The sequence below is a fragment of the Orbicella faveolata genome, unplaced genomic scaffold (genome assembly GCF_042242905.1).
Source record: "Orbicella faveolata isolate gen_17 unplaced genomic scaffold, um_ofav_v1 contig_14, whole genome shotgun sequence".
Taxonomy (NCBI): Eukaryota; Metazoa; Cnidaria; class Anthozoa; order Scleractinia; family Merulinidae; genus Orbicella; species Orbicella faveolata.
Window position 1 is genome coordinate 9562484 of NW_028301541.1, and position 19638 is coordinate 9582121.

General features: G+C 39.1%; 4 protein-coding genes and 2 pseudogenes across 4 annotated transcripts; 4 read left to right on the plus strand and 2 right to left on the minus strand.

Annotated features, from left to right (window-relative positions):
• Positions 1-708: 708 nt before the first annotated feature.
• LOC149113862 (adenosine receptor A2b-like) lies at positions 709-2789 on the minus strand. Its single transcript, XM_089286502.1, has one exon. The coding sequence runs from the start codon at positions 2617-2619 to the stop codon at positions 1720-1722; it is 900 nt and encodes a 299-aa protein (XP_089142628.1). The 5' UTR covers positions 2620-2789; the 3' UTR covers positions 709-1719.
• A 940-nt stretch (positions 2790-3729) lies between these two features.
• LOC149113863 (melanocyte-stimulating hormone receptor-like) lies at positions 3730-5159 on the plus strand (annotated as a pseudogene).
• Positions 5160-5261: 102 nt separating this feature from the next.
• Positions 5262-6746, plus strand: LOC149113864 (melanocyte-stimulating hormone receptor-like). Its single transcript, XM_089286503.1, has one exon. It carries the CDS (start codon positions 5725-5727, stop codon positions 6640-6642), a length of 918 nt encoding a protein of 305 aa, XP_089142629.1. The 5' UTR covers positions 5262-5724; the 3' UTR covers positions 6643-6746.
• Positions 6747-7396: 650 nt separating this feature from the next.
• LOC149113865 (melanocyte-stimulating hormone receptor-like) lies at positions 7397-8858 on the plus strand. Its single transcript, XM_089286504.1, has one exon. It carries the CDS (start codon positions 7592-7594, stop codon positions 8507-8509), a length of 918 nt encoding a protein of 305 aa, XP_089142630.1. The 5' UTR covers positions 7397-7591; the 3' UTR covers positions 8510-8858.
• A 4136-nt stretch (positions 8859-12994) lies between these two features.
• Positions 12995-14662, plus strand: LOC149113866 (adenosine receptor A2b-like; annotated as a pseudogene).
• Positions 14663-17094: 2432 nt separating this feature from the next.
• Positions 17095-19176, minus strand: LOC149113867 (adenosine receptor A2b-like). Its single transcript, XM_089286505.1, has one exon. The coding sequence runs from the start codon at positions 19004-19006 to the stop codon at positions 18107-18109; it is 900 nt and encodes a 299-aa protein (XP_089142631.1). The 5' UTR covers positions 19007-19176; the 3' UTR covers positions 17095-18106.
• Between the last annotated feature and the right edge of the window lie 462 nt (positions 19177-19638).

Sequence of the window (19638 nt, forward strand, 5' to 3'; positions counted from 1 at the left end):
TTATTGCTAAATAAACGGGCAGCTTCGGTTTCGTATTTACTAGGTAGCAAGCGAAACAGTGCTCAAAGAATAGTTTGAATTTTATTGGGTATGCGAAGTTGTCCTCTTTTCCGAAAAAAAGTCACCAGACAGAAAAAAAATATACACAAAAAAGTGCTACAGGTAGAAGAAGATAGCTGCCGCCGAGCGCTTACTGAAGACATGGAAACATGTATTCTATTAGCGTATTGTCTAAAATTCGGTTTTTAGCGTTTTAACACTGCATTCAAGAAAGTTTACAAAGTTCTATTTTGTAATTTAAAATTAATGGTAAAAGGCAAAACGAACATACCTAAGATGAACCTGGAAACTCTACTGGATGATAGATGCCGTAGCTGCGATCTATGCAATATTTAATTTTAACGCTTAAATGTCATTCATCAAAGAACGGAGGCCTAGCCTTAACACTCAGAGTGACTCCATCAGTGCTAGACTCTTTGTTTAGCTTGGAGCATATTTTTTGTTAACTTTCTTTTTAATGAACTATTGTTTTTCTTGTATTTATAGAATATTCATACTGTTTTTTTTTTTACTTGATAATGACGTTCGAGAACGTCAAAACGTTGTGTATTTTTTAACCGTTAATGTCGTTGTTCCTAGCGAAAGTAAGTTAACCGTGGCGACTTGCGATTGAACCAGAGCTATTACTCAAATACAAACAACTCGTGATGGCGTTAATGGGGGAACACTGCCTTGCGTTTGGTTAGCCCATGCGACTTCCGGCGATAGCGTGACAAAACAACCTCACTTATCTCCCCAGCACTACGAGCTGAATGACAGACAGCACGTGCTGGATCGGACAAGAGTATCGGTTAGCAAGCGATGTTCAAAGGCGATGAAAAAACAACAAGCTTGGGGGAAGTCGCTGCGCAGACTTAACCGCACCACACAGGAGTGACCCCTTGTTTATTATGCAGGAAGACATGACCAACCTCGTCTCCAAAGGGAGGGAGGGAGGGAAAATTAAACGATAGATTTACAATAAGTAATAGCTACGTTGCTTAGACGAACTCAGAATGGACTCCGAACAGTTTTCCGAGCTTTTATACGGAGACGTTTGTCTGCTTGTAAGCCAGTAGAAAAGGCTGTACTACCGGACAGCTTGCCCTAACACGTGTAACATCTTAAACATGAATAGTGCTTTAATGCTTTGCACCAATGCTATGGTACGTTATAACGTTCAGAAGATAACAAAGCTACAATGTTTTAGGGTTAGCTACAATAACGCTTACAGTTTGTTGACCTTTGGAATATAACTGCTCAATAGCTCTATAGAAAGTGATGCCGCCATGAACGGCTCATTCAGAACGTACGTCACGCTCCATTAACTATATTTTACTGGCGTGACAGTAAAATCTCATTTTAAAAAATTTCTTAAATGTTTTTAAGAAAAGTTTTTTCGCAAATTTTTTATAGCTAAATGTCTTATTTTAATGATACTTGTAAATAGACAAAAAAAAATTAAATTACTATTGGGTTATGAACAATACCATAGGAAGGAACTACAGAGAACTACAATTTGAATGTTTTCGGTTTAATATTTCCGTCATCCACAGATCTACAAGTTTATATTATAATCCAATTTCGTCAAAGCTCGTGTCCGAAATTACTGAATGAGTTGGACTAAACTAAACAGTTAGTTACAAAACGTAAGCATATAATTTTTTTTTTTCTAATTTCCTATTTCTTCAAGAGATCTTTGACTTTTTGACGAATCTGTCTGTTTTTCAACAAACAGATGACGGGGTTTGAGAGTGAATTAAGAAAAGCCAAAGTCTCTGTCCAGCTGTAATGGTTGTAAGTTTTTAAGTCACGACATAATATCTGATGATAGAAAGTTACAAAAAGTACCGGAAAGTTCAAAATTAAATAAAATGCAACGATGAAAGCGATGCTTTTAGCAAGCTTGACTTCCCTTTGCCTCTGAAGATTTGCAGCGGCTTGGAGTTGCACCTGAAGCTGTCGACGATTCCTTCGTACTATGACTACAACGCCGAACTGAGTCGCTCCAGATACAAGGAGACAAATAAGCCAGACAACGAGGTGGGTACCTCTCGCTGCTCGGTTAATTTTAGCCCATTGTAATGCGGCCAACAAAATGTTTATCGTCCATATGCCCAGCATATACTTCAAGACACGACTGTAAGAGAAAAGAGTGTTGTATCTAACATGTAGTCGAACAGCTACGAATCTCTCGTAGCTTACCGCGGCTAAAGTCATGAAAGACACTCCAAAGCAAACGTAGAAGGAAGCGCCATAGACGACCATCACAAAACAAGGAACTGAACGACGCTGGTTTTCCATGAGTCTGTAAGTTATATAACTTGTTTGAGCCGTGAGGCCGACAAAAACATCAGACAGCGCCAAGCAAGCTATTAACAGACTCGAAGGCGTCCGAAGACGGGACGTGCTAAAGATGGCGATGACAACCAAAAGGTTAACTGCGACGGCGAGTGGGGCTGTAATTATGTTGACGATGGCGGTTACCAGGTTCATGGTGTAACGTTGGGAAGCTTGATGGAAGCTTGGATCAGGAAGATGGAAACAGTAAGAGCCATTGATAGAGATGTTGTCATCCATTTGGCGACGCGTGCACCCTTTACTGTCTTTTTCTGATTAAGGAGCAAAAGCTTTCCGCCTTAAAAATGTCGACAGTTATTCACGAGGATACCGTAATAGTTAAACAAGGAAAAAGTGCTAGTAATTTATTCCACTTTTGGAATAAATTTTGGTCATCTGGCTACTTTTGCAGATCGTTGAGAGGTCAGTAAATTTGGATCCTTGGTAACGTTAAAAAGAATGGCGGCATATGCCATACTCAAATTTTGTGTTTATTTAACTAGCGTGAGACTTCGCTCATATATTTACTGAGACATACATGAAATTTTTTTTTTTTTCAGCCGCCTTTTGTTTACGTTGCTGACATTTCTTTGTCTCTATCCAATTCATGGGCTGTTACAGGAAACTTATTTTTTTTCCGGGGAGATAGCTGGTGGGAGTTATTCCCTTATGTAGGTGTGTGCGGGCCCAAAGGGTATGGTTTGTTAGCCGTTTTGGTCAGAAATACGGTATCGATTTTGGCCATTTCGGTCTCAATTAGGGTATGGTTTTTGCACTCTAGTCTTAATTGATTGTGTTTTATTTATAAGAAGCTATCCCACCTAATAAAAGCATATAAACATTGCCTTTAACATTAGTCTGAACCAGGGTATTGATTCAAGGGTCAGGTCTTAATTAGGGTATCGAATTTTTGGTCAGGTCATAAAAAGAGTAGTGAAAATCTCAGATTTTGGTCATAAGTAGGGGAGGGGTTTTTGGGAAGCAGGTCGCACACCCCCACCCAGTTTTTCCAGTAGTAACACCCCCGGACTTATTCTTATATTGTCTTGTTTCCTTGGACCGTTTCTTACTAAAAAAGAAATTAAACCCTAACTGGGTACCCTTTGAACTTAAATTAATTAAGGAAACTCCTAGGCCAGCTTTAGATCACCGACCGACTGTTTGAACTGTTTCCAATTTGTCTAGCAAGAAATGGATGATAATGAATAAATGTATTAGTTGTCAATGAAACAGTATGAAGCTTTGATGAATCTGTGAGAAAGCCTGCGTTATCTTGCACAGCGTGTTTACCCAGTAGTGTAATAAAAAACATAGCATTGTCTTTTTTTACTTTGTTAATATAAATTAAATTTCGCTTTGGAAAACATATGAAACACGTTCTTAGATATCCTCGAAGCACCCTTTCCTAAGCATTGAAGCTCAAGGTCGATGCACATGTCTTAGCGGTTATGGCGGACAACGCTTCGACGGATTCCCTGGCAAGTGGGCCATCTTGTTACCATCTTCCCGATCCATCGTTCGACAAAGTCTCTGAGCGATACACGATGAATCTTGCCACAGCTATAATAAATATAACGGGCGCCCCTTTTGCCGCTGTTTTCAACGTTTTGATTGTTTATGCCATCGTCTCCCGTCTGCGAACACCGTCAAATCTTCTGATCGCATGTCTGGCGCTATCCGACGTATTGGTCGGTCTTGCAGTTCAACCCGGTTATATCACTTACAGACTCATGGAAAACCAGCTTCGTTCAGTTCCCTGCTTTGTGAGGGTCGTGTATGCTAATGCGTTCTATCTTTGTTGTGGTGTCCTTTATGACACTCGCAGCCGTCAGCTATGAACGATTCGTAGCAGTCCGGCTTCAAGCAAGGTACAATGATGTATTCTCATCAAAAAGAGTCTTAAAGTACATGGCGGCGATCTGGATTGTGAATATCATATTAACAAGTCTACAATGGGCGGGAATAAACCGAGTATCAAGAGGCATGCATCTGATCGCGTGGTTTATCTGCCTTCTTGTCGCTGGTGCGGCAAACATTGGAATCGTTTTGACTCTGCTTTGGAATCGTCGCCGAATACAGCCCCGCTACGTACAGCTACGCGAACAGATCCGTAGGCGAAGAGAAACAAAGCTAACAAGAACCATCGCGTTTATTGTTGGGGTCTACTTGATGTTAAACATGCCCGTTTTGTTTGTCACAATTTATCACCAGATTCTAAGGCAGGATATCAAGACTTATAACCACTACAGTTGGACAGAAACTCTTGCTTTTCTCAACTCGTGCACGAATCCTTTGATCTGCGTTTGGAAGAGCCGACAAATCCGTCAGGCAGTTATCGCGATTCTGGAAGGAATTTTTTGTCGCTAAATGTAAGATCCATAGAAAAGAACACACGAAATTTAATTGCGGGATGTGTCAGAGCGTCCAAAATTGCTGTCCTAAAAGTAGTCCGTGACAATAAGTACCCTCCTAGATCATCATGCGAGAAGCTAAAAAACCAAAATGCTATAAAATATCTTGATGTTATATGCCAAGGTAATTTTATTGTTAGCAAAACATTTAGAACCATCGTGAGTGACTGTGAATATGAATTCATGAGGCTCGAGCCATATGTTTTTTGTTTGTTGGCTTGTTTTGTATATTAGGCGACTTATTTCAACCTGAACAGAATAAAAGTTTGGAAAATATAGGTATGTAATCCAATTGCCGTATTTAACTCAGGAAAAAAAGAGTGAAGGATTTCACAAATATTGCCATGGCAACTTTGTGAATTTTCACTTTTTATAACTACTCATGGCCTATTTTTTATTGATATTATTATTATGATGATGTTTTACTTCTTTACTTGAATCTACACACCCATAGGACTTCTTCGATTTGAACAATTCTTTAGACTTCTTCTCATTAACAAAGGAGCTGTGACCACCAATTTCAAGAACAGCGGGAGAAAGCCGTGCCCGTATAATATTTCATCCGCGGTGCTGTCGTTTCTTCCGTAGATGTTTGCGCAAGTCTTTTGACTTGCCAAGCCACATGTTGTTCTGAAAGTCATATTGTTCTCTTCCGATGATTATCAGCTCAGAAATTAAGATTGTCATCTCCTTTGGCTTAATCTACACGAGCTTACTAAATTAACACCTGTGTGTTTTGCTAATTTCCAGGCATATAAAAGAACTCCTTTCCCTTAACAGCCTATTCGAAGCCTAAACAAAATTCGTGCTTATATTGGCACTAAACTACAGTTTAACAGAAATTACTAAGATCTCGATCATAAAGAGTCAGAGCAAAAAAAACAGGAAGATAGAACATAAGGCTTTGGTAGAGACACTTTCTTCACAGAAGGTAATGGACAGCAACATCTCTGTACACATTCCTCCCGGATCTTGTTTTCATCTTCCTGATCCAATCTTCGATCAAGTTTCACAACGATTCACTACAAACCTGATAACAGCCATTATCAACATCGTGACTGTCCCAATTGCCGTCATAGTCAACGCTTTGGTTGTCACTGCCATATTTGGCACATCTCGTCTACGGACGCCTTCGAATCTACTGATAGCTTGCTTGGCGCTATCTGATGTATTTGTCGGCCTCACCGCTCAGCCAGGTTATATAACCTACAGACTCATGAAAAACCAGCATCGTTCAGTTCCTTGTTTTGTGAGAATCATCTATTGCGCTGCCTTCTACGTTTGCTTTGGAGTGTCTTTCATGACTTTAACTGCTGTGAGCTACGAAAGATTTGTAGCTGTTCGAGTGCGTGTTAGATACAACAATCTTTTCTCTTACAGTCGTGTTCTGAAGTACATGCTAGGCATATGGATCGTGAACGTTTTGCTGGCCGCCTTGCAATGGGCTCAAATTAACCATGTGGCAAGAGGTACCCATCACGTAGTTTGGTTAGTTTGCCTTCTTGTTACGGGAATAACTCAAGTGGCTGTGTTGATCATTGTGCGACGAAGTCGTCAACAGGTCCACGGAGACGCAGAAACTATCGAAAATGTACGGAAGCAAAGAGAAGTTAAAGTTGCATTGCGCATCTCGCTTATAGTGGGGGTTTACTTAATATTGAACTCTCCTGTGCTGTTTGTGACATTTTATCATCAGACAATGGGATATAACTTGAAAACTTATAACTACTATAGTTGGGCAGAAACATTTGCTTTTCTCAATTCGTCTTCGAACCCTGTAATCCTTTTTTGGAAGAATCAACAGGTTCGTCAAAGAATAAAGGATATCTTAAAGAACGTAGTGTGCTGGTGATAGTTAAAGTGCATTGTGCCAGGTTTTTTCAGAGACATGGAACAGTGAAGTGATTTTAATTCTTCAGAGCTGTTTTTCGATCATTGTAAAATTTAATAATTAATCTTCTGACGGAAGGACACCGCGGAAATACGTTTTTGGGGCGCGATACAGTATTTTGCTGGTCAGCGGTACACCTTAACAAAACTACAAAATGCCTGCAACTTTTACATGGTTTTCGCAGCGAGTCTTATCGACAGTGAAAAAGATACAAAACTTAGAGCGCACACTGTAAACTTAGCTTTTAAACTCCGCTCATTTGTTGGATAGTTCTCAGTTAATATTATATATTATGCCAAAGCCAAACTGAACTTGCACACGATGTGAAATTGTTGTTGTTTCGTGAGAGTTCATGCTCGCAAGCGGCGAACCCGTGGCAATTTACGTTACGATGTGCGCTAAGGCTAAAACTAGGCAGCTTTTGTGTTGCTGTAGCGGTGTTCTGAGGACATCAACTTCTCAAGTTTGTTGAATTGATGAGCTGTGACCACCAATTTCAAGAACAACGGGAGAAAGCCGTGCCCGTATAATATTTCATCCGCGGTGCTGTCGTTTCTTCCGTAGATGTTTGCGCAAGTCTTTTGACTTGCCAAGCCACATGTTGTTCTGAAAGTCATATTGTTCTCTTCCGATGATTATCAGCTCAGAAATTAAGATTGTCATCTCCTTTGGCTTAATCTACACAAGCTTACTAAATTAACACCTGTGTGGTTTGCTAATTTCCAGGCATATAAAAGAACGCCTTTCCCTTAACAGCCTATTCGAAGCCTAAACAAAATTCGTGCTTATATTGGCACTAAACTACAGTTTAACAGAAATTACTAAGATCTCGATCATAAAGAGTCAGAGCAAAAAAAACAGGAAGATAGAACATAAAGCTTTGGTAGAGACACTTTCTTCACAGAAGGTAATGGACAGCAACATCTCTGTACACATTCCTCCCGGATCTTGTTTTCATCTTCCTGATCCAATCTTCGATCAAGTTTCACAACGATTCACTACAAACCTGATAACAGCCATTATCAACATCGTGACTGCCCCAATTGCCGTCATAGTCAACGCTTTGGTTGTCACTGCCATATTTGGCACATCTCGTCTACGTACGCCTTCGAATCTACTGATAGCTTGCTTGGCGCTATCTGATGTATTTGTCGGCCTCACCGCCCAGCCAGGTTATATAACCTACAGACTCATGAAAAACCAGCATCGTTCAGTTCCTTGTTTTGTGAGAATCATCTATTGCGCTGCCTTCTACGTTTGCTTTGGAGTGTCTTTCATGACTTTAACTGCTGTGAGCTACGAAAGATTTGTAGCTGTTCGAGTGCGTGTTAGATACAACAATCTTTTCTCTTACAGTCGTGTTCTGAAGTACATGCTAGGCATATGGATCGTGAACGTTTTGCTGGCCGCCTTGCAATGGGCTAAAATTAACCACGTGGCAAGAGGTACCCATCACGTAGTTTGGTTAGTTTGCCTTCTTGTTACGGGAATAACTCAAGTGGCTGTGTTGATCATTGTGCGACGAAGTCGTCAACAGGTCCACGGAGACGCAGAAACTGTCGAAAATGTACGGAAGCAAAGAGAAGTTAAAGTTGCATTGCGCATCTCGCTTATAGTGGGGGTTTACTTAATATTGAACTCTCCTGTGCTGTTTGTGACATTTTACCATCAGACGATAGGATATAACTTGAAAACTTATAACTACTATAGTTGGGCAGAAACATTTGCTTTTTTCAATTCGTCTTCGAACCCTGTAATCCTTTTTTGGAAGAATCAACAGGTTCGTCAAAGAATAAAGGATATCTTAAAGAACGTAGTGTGCTGGTGATAGTTAAAGTGCATTGTGCCAGGTTTTTTCAGAGACATGGAACAGTGAAGTGATTTTAATTCTTCAGAGCTGTTTTTCGATCATTGTAAAATTTAATAATTAATCTTCTGAGGAAGGACACCGCGGAAATACGTTTTTGGGGCGCGATACAGTATTTTGCTGGTCAGCGGTACACCTTAACAAAACTACAAAATGCCTGCAACTTTTACATGGTTTTCGCAGCGAGTCTTGTCGACAGTCAAAAAGATACAAAACTTAGAGCGCACACTGTAAACTTAGCTTTTAAACTCCGCTCATTTGTTGGATAGTTCTCAGTTAATATTATATATTATGCCAAAGCCAAACTGAACTTACACACGGTGTGAAATTGTTGTTGTTTCGTGAGAGTTCATGCTCGAAAGCGGCGAGCCAGTGGCAATTTACGTTACGATGTGCGCTAAGGCTAAAACTAGGCAGCTTTTGTGTTGCTGTAGCGGTGTTCTGAGGACATCAACTTCTCAAGTTTGTTGAATTGATGAGCTGTAACCACCAATTTCAAGAACAGCGGGAGAAAGCCGTGCCCGTATAATATTTCATCCGCGGTGCTGTCGTTTCTTCCGTAGATGTTTGCGCAAGTCTTTTGACTTGCCAAGCCACATGTTGTTCTGAAAGTCATATTGTTCTCTTCCGATAATTATCAGCTCAGAAATTAAGATTGTCATCTCCTTTGGCTTAATCTACAGGAGCTTACTAAATTAACACCTGTGTGTTTTGCTAATTTCCAGGCATATAAAAGAACTCCTTTCCCTTAACAGCCTGAGCCTATTCGAAGCGTAAACAAAATTCGTGCTTATATTGGCGCTAAACTACAGTTTAACAGAAATTACTAAGACCTCGATCATAAAGAGTCAGAGCAAAAAAAACAGGAAGATAGAACATAAGGGGATTAACTCATACCCGCGTTTTAATTTGTCAATAAAGGTGAATGTGCCTGGTAAAATGTCGAGAAGTTGTTTTTCAATACATGGAATATTAGAGTTTAAAGAGAGATTTTGCGGCCTCACAGCTGTTTTCAGCCTTTCTGATGTAAATTAACTGAAGTAATTATGTTCCCACTGTGTTTTCCTTTTAAAATGACGAATGCTTTAATCAAAATGTGACTTTTGTTGATGTTGTAAACTGATGTAAATGAAGAAAGTCAGTGTGAATGGAACATAACTCTGGTGGGATAAATATTTCTTTAATATTCGTCTTGTTCTCCTCCAGCTATTAAATATAACTATTTGCCTTTTAATTTACAACGATTGAATATTTTCCTTCATCTGCACATATTGTGAAAATAAACAACGGCCGTCGCCACCATATTTTTGTTCTTAATCTCATTACTAATTTATGAAGATTAAACAAAGGATCGAAATCAAGACCGTGAGGGTTTTTGGATATTTGATCTTAGTTACCATAGATTTTTAAGATTTTATTTCTCCCTTTTCTCCTCCGTTTTTGTTTCGATTGAGAAGACATATCAAACACTCAAGACAGTGTTTGACCACATTTCCAAACACCTCAATGGTCGTTAAAAATACTCCGCTGCGCGAAGAGTTTTTGCCTCTCTTTTTGGTATTTGAAAATGTAGTTAAACACGGTCTTTCGTGTTTGATATATTTCTTAACTTGAAGTTGTTATTATGTGGCACCGGTGTGTGAATAAAACAGATATTTTGAATCTTGATCTCGCGGATCTTAGTCGACTCTTTTCAGTGTAAACTGCAGTAGAAACACCACAGGAAACAGTGGTTGTAATCTAAATAAGAAAGAGGAATGGCATGCGCTTGAAGAGTGTCGTTAAATCAGGGCTATAACAAAACTCTCCAGCTTTGGCTAATCTTGGCGCTTTCAATTTTCCCCAAATTGGCTTAAGAGCAGCTGAGCTATCCATTAACAAAATGCCCAATAGTTAGGTCAGTAACAATGATCATTAGACTTAAATGTCGTGTACTTGAATTAATTGCATTGGGCCCTTTAAATGTCTTCTTGTCGAACATGCAAACTCTCTGAATTCTTAGTGGTTACAAACTTGGCCTATGGTAGATGTTCGTCCGTTGTTCTGTCTATAGTACAATTATCGGACATCAGATAACAAGACTTCACTGATCGCTTATTTGCCCCTACCTATCTAGGCCTCCTTTTTCGTTTTTGCCATAATATTTTCCTAGATACTTTCTTCAAATGGCTTGCCGTTTAAGCCTAAGTGTCGAACAGAAAGTTGAATCGCGGTGTCGTGTCTGTTCAGGAATGTCTGTTAAAGAGTGATTCGACTTTTAGCAAAACTCAAAATCTGAAGTAGCTAAGACTGTTCTTAAAATTCCATGTGGTTGCTAGGCCTCCCCATTCCATAAAAAAGTATGCCTCCAGTCCTCGATAGAAACTGGCAGCTATGGCACTTTCAGTATATATCGCCTTTACATGAAAATTTCTTGTTATTTTTCGTTAGTTTCCAGACTAGATCTGGTGTCCGAGTCTGCGGAGAGCTGGTAAAGAATCCTACCAAGGCCTAGAAGCAAACAAGCTTCTAGCTTTCAGAAGCGCATAGCTTTCAGAAGCATGAACGTTTATGCAATGAACCGCTGATGAATATTTTGTGACACAGTTCGTACCATGCGGACGGTAACACATTTCAGGATATACCTAATGTTCTACATGACCCGTGTCACTTCAAAGGCACTACTCTTTAATATTTTCGTCCCTGCATTGTTGTTTTAAATGCATGTGTTTGAATGAATAAAAACTGTAAATTAAATATCAGCCTTTCCTAGATAAAAGAGCAAACAAATAGCACACAATCGACTCCTGTGACCGTTTTATTTACACAAGGGAACTTGTGTAAATAAAACGGTCTAGGTTAATAAGACATCCAACTAAAAAATTAGTCACCATATCAGCTGACATATATAAGCTATTTGAAAACCATTTATGACTGTAAGGCAATGGTTTCTATTAAACGTTAAATGAACGCAGTCTAAGCTATCAACTGCGCAAAAGGCGCTCTTTACATTCAGTATTAACTCTCATGCGTCACCCTCGTTATTATAACAGAGTCGAAACAGAGAATTTGGGGATTCAACTCAACTGCCCCGCTTCACTCCAGGATCTTTTATGTCAACTACGACCAAAATAATTATCCTCAAGAAACAGGTGTGAGTAGAGATGTTGTTTCCGCTTACAGGCAGACCTTCAAGCTAGGGCCTAGTAGCATGATAGGTGTTTGCCTTAAATATTGTTTACTGCAGTGATCAATAGCCATAAAAAGAACTGTTTTCCAGTCAACCCTTTTAATAACAATATTCGAATTCGAAGAAAAACAACAAAGATTCCGGTGTTGTTTGGGTCGCGCTGACCGAACTTTAATCCCGAATTTTTGCAAAAAAATAAAAATAAGAAGCCATAACCCGTACTGTGAGCGCTTGTCACTACTGTGTTCCGTGTGCAGTTGTAAGAGGCGCGTAAATTCATTGCGACGTTTGTTTTTGTTTTTTGTCTCTTTCCTGCAAATTCATTTGTGTACTAGGGTTATCAAACGCTGGCGATCGATTTTTATTTTCTTAAGCAAAACTTTGAAAGAACATCACCACTGCCATGTGGCAATTTAAGAGTACCGAAACACCCCAAGGGCGGGATGTACTGCCCTATATGAATTATAAAGGTATGTGCAGGGGGTATGGTTTTTGAGCTATTCTTTAACATTTTCGTCTTCAATGGCGGCATTTTACCCTTTTTAGAGTACAATCCCAAGGTTATTAAATTAATGTCGTTTCTAGTTGATGAAAGTTGATTTTTCTGTCGACTATCTCCTGTCAAAATGAAATTTAGGCTGTCATGGAACCCGGCCCTAGTAATCCAAACATGCTTGTGGCCAATAATATTTTCACAGCTCCGTTTAATTTACCTAATTAAATAAGTAGAGACTAAGAAATTTTAAGGATATTAACATTTATTTGAAGACTTTATTCTAAGAGCAGTTGTAAGAAACCTTTTATCCCAGCAAGCCAGCTTTACGATTACAGAAGATTGTGCTGTTTCAAAATGATCTGAAAACAACCTCTTTACCTAGAAATGTTCCGAAACACCATTTTCTTCCAAAAAAATCTTTTGCGCCTAGGTTTTAAAGGCCACTACCAATAGAAAAAACACTACTGAGTGTTGAATCTTTAGGTCTTCCTTCCTCTTCTGCATGTCTTCTTTGTCATTTCGCGTCTCTTTTTCCGCCGCAGTTGACTGTTTCGTCATTGCGCATACCGTATTGCAGACGTCAGTCTGATCGGGAAAGATACGCTTGTAGACTTAAGACAATTTGAAACTGCAAAACGCTCATTACTCAAAGCTTTTAAAAGTTGACACCTGTCTATTCTGGTTTAACAGGCATCATATAGACAAGCGCCTTTCTTTTAAAAGATTAATTCAGTACAACAAATAATAGAACTGGTAGGACTGAACATCGGCGTAAACGAAATTACGTAGCCTTTGACCGCCAGGAAACACAAAATAGTACAAAGTATGTTAGAAAAATAGGTTCATTATTATCAGGAATAATTGCATTCACTGGAGAAGGGCTGAGACGTTTTATTCAAAGCTCGAAATGGACACCAACATCTCTGCCGAAGTTCCTTTCTGTTACCATCTTCCCGACCCAACCTTCCATTAAGCCTCCCAGCGTTACACCATGAACCTGGTAACCGCCATCATCAACATCGTGACAGCCCCATTCGCTGTTGTAGTCAACGCTTTGGTTGTCACCGCCATCTTCAGTTGCAATCGTCTACGAACTCCTTTGAATCTTTTTATAGCGTGTTTGGCGCTGTCTGATGTTTTTGTCGGCCTCACGGCTCAACCAGGTTATATAACTTACAGACTTATGGAAAACCAGCGTCGTTCAGTTCCTTGTTTTGTGAGAATCGTCTATTGCGCTGCCTTCTACGTTTGCTTTGGAGTGTCTTTCATGACGTTGTGTGCTGTAAGCTACGAAAGATTCGTGGCGGTTCGATTACGTGTTAGATACAATACGTTCTACTCTTCGAAGCGTGTTGTGAAGTATATGCTGGGCATATGGACTCTGAACATTTTGCTTGCCGCGCTGCAATGGGCTAGAATCAACCAAGCAGCGAGAGGTACCCATCTCATTCTTTGGCTTATCCTTCTTCTTGTCTGTGGAGCAACTCAAATTTGCATTTTAGTGATTGTCCGACGGAATCGTCGCCAGCTTCAAGCGCAACTTCCAGCCGCTGAAAATCAACAGAGACAAAGAGAAGTTAAGCTTGCAGAGTCTCTCTGTAATCGTTGGAGTATATTTGATTTCGAACTTTCCGGTGCTGTTTGTGACAATTTATCATCAGATCCTGAGACTTGATTTGCAAACCTACAACCACTACAGCTGGACAGAGACTTTGGCTTTTCTTAATTCACTCTCAAACCCCGTCATCTGTTTGTTGAAAAACAGACAGATTCGCCAAAAAGTCAAAGATTTCGTGAAGAAATAAGTAATTACAACAATAACTTGCTCGTGTTTTGCATTTTTAACCACTATCCAGCTGAACAGTCGCTTAAGCTTTTCTTAATTCATGTTCAACCATTTCAGCCTTTGTCGGAAGAATCGGCAAGTTCGCCAAAGAGTAATAGATATTTTAGAGAAAATAGCGAACTGGTGAAGATGTAAGCGCATGGCGCCTCTAGAATTGTTTATTTCCTTTTTCTTTTCAAAATTAAAATAAAAGACATTCATAGAACATTTGAGAAATATAGGAGATAACTAATGTAAACTTCCAGTGGCGATGAAGGTGTGCTGTGCAAAGTTCTTAAAGGTGAATTACCTGTATTTATACTTGTTTAAACTGAGGGCGCAAGAATTGTAAATTAACCGAAGCTGTAGTTACGATGTGCCTAGATTTTTTAAGACATGGAATACAAAGGTATTTATTTCAGTGAACCTGTTATGTTCTTCATTTTTTTTTTTTTTTTTTTGTAAGTTAAAAAATTATAAGTAAGCTGTTGTTGTAGAACTGTGTAAAACTGTTTTGATAACCAACCGGAAAATTTGGATAGGAAATAAACGTAAATGGAGGCATTGACATTTGCATTTTACTCTCTTTGAAGTCCAATTCCAAGGTTATTAAATCAATTTTCGTTTCCAGTTGATGCAAGTTGATTTTTCGGTCGACTCTCTCCTGTCAAATTGAAAATGAAATTTAAGCAGTCATGGGGCTTGGTGCTTAGTAATCCAAACATACTTGTGGCCAACAGTATTTTAACAGCCTAATTAAGTAAATAGAGGCTAGGAAATGTTAAGGATATTACTTTCCACACCCTTAGAACTTAGTTAGAGCTCATTTCTCATTAAGAGCAGGTGTAAGAAACCTTTTAACCCAGCAAGTCATGCAGCCTTACGGTTACAGAAGATTTTGATGTTTCAAAATGATCTGGAAAACAACCTCTTACCGAGAAATGTTCCGAAACACCGTACGTTTTATTCCAAAAAATCTTTTGCGCCCAGGTTTTAAAAGCCACTACCATGGCCAGTAGAAAAAACAACACTGAACGTTGAATCCTTAGGTCCTATTTCCTCTTCTTTCCTGTTTGTTGTCTTTTCTTTCGTTCCCCCCCCCCCCCCCCCCCCCCGCACAGTTGACTGTTGGCTAAATCATTTTCAACCATTTCATCCTTTGTCGGAAGAATCGGCAAGTTCGCCAAAGAGTAATAGATCTTTTAAAGAAAGTGGCGACCTGGTGAAGGTGAAAGCGTATGGCGTCTATTGTTTATTTTCTTTCGTGTTGTGATAAGTTTTTAAAGGTGAATTAAATTCTTGTACGTTTAAACTGAAGGCCCAAGAATTTAAAATTAACTGAAGCTGTAGGTAAAATATGCCTAGAATTTTGACGACATGGAACATAAGGATATTTGGTTCAGTGAAGCTGTTATGTTTTCAATTTTTTGTAGGTTAAAAATTACAAGTAAGCTGTTGTGGTGGAACCATAGTTAATATATGGCACTGGTTATGAAGCCTGGCAAACATCAAAGGAGCAAACAAAGATGCCAAGATTTATGCTGGAAGGTCCACGACCGTGTACAATCATTTGTTTTGCGCTCATACACTATGCATGAATTACGTAACCAAAACGTTTCTATTGGTTAGTTCCTTAGTACGGAGTAAACAACTATTGTGTTTTGTGCACAGTCAAGCAAAAAAAAGAGAACAAAAACATACAACGAAGAACTTTGTCGGGTTTCATAACCATTCCCCTCTGTTAACTATGGCGGTACTGTGCAAAACTGTTTTGCGAACCAACCGAAATTTTTGAACGGGAAAAAAAAAAAACGTTCCCTGTTGTATTTCTTCTTACATAACAAGGCTGATCGTGAGTGAATGCGACAAGTAAAAAATGACTGTCGGAAATGGCCTTACTGGACCCAACAAGGAGTAAATACATAACGCGCTTTTTTTACCTTGGACTAAAAATATAGAGTTAACTGCTAATAGAAAACTAAAACATAACTGCTAAATAAATATTGATAAAAAAAAACAACATTTTCATAGCACCCAATTCATTGGTTGTCCATGGCAGTTAACAATAAAAATGTTGAAAGATAAAGGAAAACAATGAAAAATGAATGAAAATGGTTTTAACGCGAAAAAATTATAGAGCTTATATATTAAAAAGGTAAGTTAAAATATCTCTAAGAAACATGAAAAGGAAGCTATTTTCGTGAACACGTTAGCTCGGCAAACACTATCTGACAAGGATCTGCCTCCTGTCGAAAGCAACTTGACTAAAATCTAGCAAATTAACACCTGACCTTTGTATTTACATAATTGTCTTTGAATTTTAATATGAGCCGGTTGAAGCCCCCTTATTTATTGCTAAATAAACGGGCAGCTTCGGTTTCGTATTTACTAGGTAGCAAGCGAAACAGTGCTCAAAGAATAGTTTGAATTTTATTGGGTATGCGAAGTTGTCCTCTTTTCCGAAAAAAAGTCACCAGACAGAAAAAAAATATACACAAAAAAGTGCTACAGGTAGAAGAAGATAGCTGCCGCCGAGCGCTTACTGAAGACATGGAAACATGTATTCTATTAGCGTATTGTCTAAAATTCGGTTTTTAGCGTTTTAACACTGCATTCAAGAAAGTTTACAAAGTTCTATTTTGTAATTTAAAATTAATGGTAAAAGGCAAAACGAACATACCTAAGATGAACCTGGAAACTCTACTGGATGATAGATGCCGTAACTGCGATCTATGCAATATTTAATTTTAACGCTTAAATGTCATTCATCAAAGAACGGAGGCCTAGCCTTAACACTCAGAGTCACTCCGTCAGTGCTAGACTCTTTGTTTAGCTTGGAGCATATTTTTGTTAACTTTCTTTTTAATGAACTATTGTTTTTCTTGTATTTATAGAATATTCATACTGTTTTTTTTTTTACTTGATAATGACGTTCGAGAACGTCAAAACGTTGTGTATTTTTTAACCGTTAATGTCGTTGTTCCTAGCGAAAGTAAGTTAACCGTGGCGACTTGCGATTGAACCAGAGCTATTACTCAAATACAAACAACTCGTGATGGCGTTAATGGGGGAACACTGCCTTGCGTTTGGTTAGCCCATGCGACTTCCGGCGATAGCGTGACAAAACAACCTCACTTATCTCCCCAGCACTACGAGCTGAATGACAGACAGCACGTGCTGGATCGGACAAGAGTATCGGTTAGCAAGCGATGTTCAAAGGCGATGAAAAAACAACAAGCTTGGGGGAAGTCGCTGCGCAGACTTAACCGCACCACACAGGAGTGACCCCTTGTTTATTATGCAGGAAGACATGACCAACCTCGTCTCCAAAGGGAGGGAGGGAGGGAAAATTAAACGATAGATTTACAATAAGTAATAGCTACGTTGCTTAGACGAACTCAGAATGGACTCCGAACAGTTTTCCGAGCTTTTATACGGAGACGTTTGTCTGCTTGTAAGCCAGTAGAAAAGGCTGTACTACCGGACAGCTTGCCCTAACACGTGTAACATCTTAAACATGAATAGTGCTTTAATGCTTTGCACCAATGCTATGGTACGTTATAACGTTCAGAAGATAACAAAGCTACAATGTTTTAGGGTTAGCTACAATAACGCTTACAGTTTGTTGACCTTTGGAATATAACTGCTCAATAGCTCTATAGAAAGTGATGCCGCCATGAACGGCTCATTCAGAACGTACGTCACGCTCCATTAACTATATTTTACTGGCGTGACAGTAAAATCTCATTTTAAAAAATTTCTTAAATGTTTTTAAGAAAAGTTTTTTCGCAAATTTTTTATAGCTAAATGTCTTATTTTAATGATACTTGTAAATAGACAAAAAAAAAATTAAATTACTATTGGGTTATGAACAATACCATAGGAAGGAACTACAGAGAACTACAATTTGAATGTTTTCGGTTTAATATTTCCGTCATCCACAGATCTACAAGTTTATATTATAATCCAATTTCGTCAAAGCTCGTGTCCGAAATTACTGAATGAGTTGGACTAAACTAAACAGTTAGTTACAAAACGTAAGCATATAATTTTTTTTTTTCTAATTTCCTATTTCTTCAAGAGATCTTTGACTTTTTGACGAATCTGTCTGTTTTTCAACAAACAGATGACGGGGTTTGAGAGTGAATTAAGAAAAGCCAAAGTCTCTGTCCAGCTGTAATGGTTGTAAGTTTTTAAGTCACGACATAATATCTGATGATAGAAAGTTACAAAAAGTACCGGAAAGTTCAAAATTAAATAAAATGCAACGATGAAAGCGATGCTTTTAGCAAGCTTGACTTCCCTTTGCCTCTGAAGATTTGCAGCGGCTTGGAGTTGCACCTGAAGCTGTCGACGATTCCTTCGTACTATGACTACAACGCCGAACTGAGTCGCTCCAGATACAAGGAGACAAATAAGCCAGACAACGAGGTGGGTACCTCTCGCTGCTCGGTTAATTTTAGCCCATTGTAATGCGGCCAACAAAATGTTTATCGTCCATATGCCCAGCATATACTTCAAGACACGACTGTAAGAGAAAAGAGTGTTGTATCTAACATGTAGTCGAACAGCTACGAATCTCTCGTAGCTTACCGCGGCTAAAGTCATGAAAGACACTCCAAAGCAAACGTAGAAGGAAGCGCCATAGACGACCATCACAAAACAAGGAACTGAACGACGCTGGTTTTCCATGAGTCTGTAAGTTATATAACTTGTTTGAGCCGTGAGGCCGACAAAAACATCAGACAGCGCCAAGCAAGCTATTAACAGACTCGAAGGCGTCCGAAGACGGGACGTGCTAAAGATGGCGATGACAACCAAAAGGTTAACTGCGACGGCGAGTGGGGCTGTAATTATGTTGACGATGGCGGTTACCAGGTTCATGGTGTAACGTTGGGAAGCTTGATGGAAGCTTGGATCAGGAAGATGGAAACAGTAAGAGCCATTGATAGAGATGTTGTCATCCATTTGGCGACGCGTGCACCCTTTACTGTCTTTTTCTGATTAAGGAGCAAAAGCTTTCCGCCTTAAAAATGTCGACAGTTATTCACGAGGATACCGTAATAGTTAAACAAGGAAAAAGTGCTAGTAATTTATTCCACTTTTGGAATAAATTTTGGTCATCTGGCTACTTTTGCAGATCGTTGAGAGGTCAGTAAATTTGGATCCTTGGTAACGTTAAAAAGAATGGCGGCATATGCCATACTCAAATTTTGTGTTTATTTAACTAGCGTGAGACTTCGCTCATATATTTACTGAGACATACATGAAATTTTTTTTTTTTTCAGCCGCCTTTTGTTTACGTTGCTGACATTTCTTTGTCTCTATCCAATTCATGGGCTGTTACAGGAAACTTATTTTTTTTCCGGGGAGATAGCTGGTGGGAGTTATTCCCTTATGTAGGTGTGTGCGGGCCCAAAGGGTATGGTTTGTTAGCCGTTTTGGTCAGAAATACGGTATCGATTTTGGCCATTTCGGTCTCAATTAGGGTATGGTTTTTGCACTCTAGTCTTAATTGATTGTGTTTTATTTATAAGAAGCTATCCCACCTAATAAAAGCATATAAACATTGCCTTTAACATTAGTCTGAACCAGGGTAT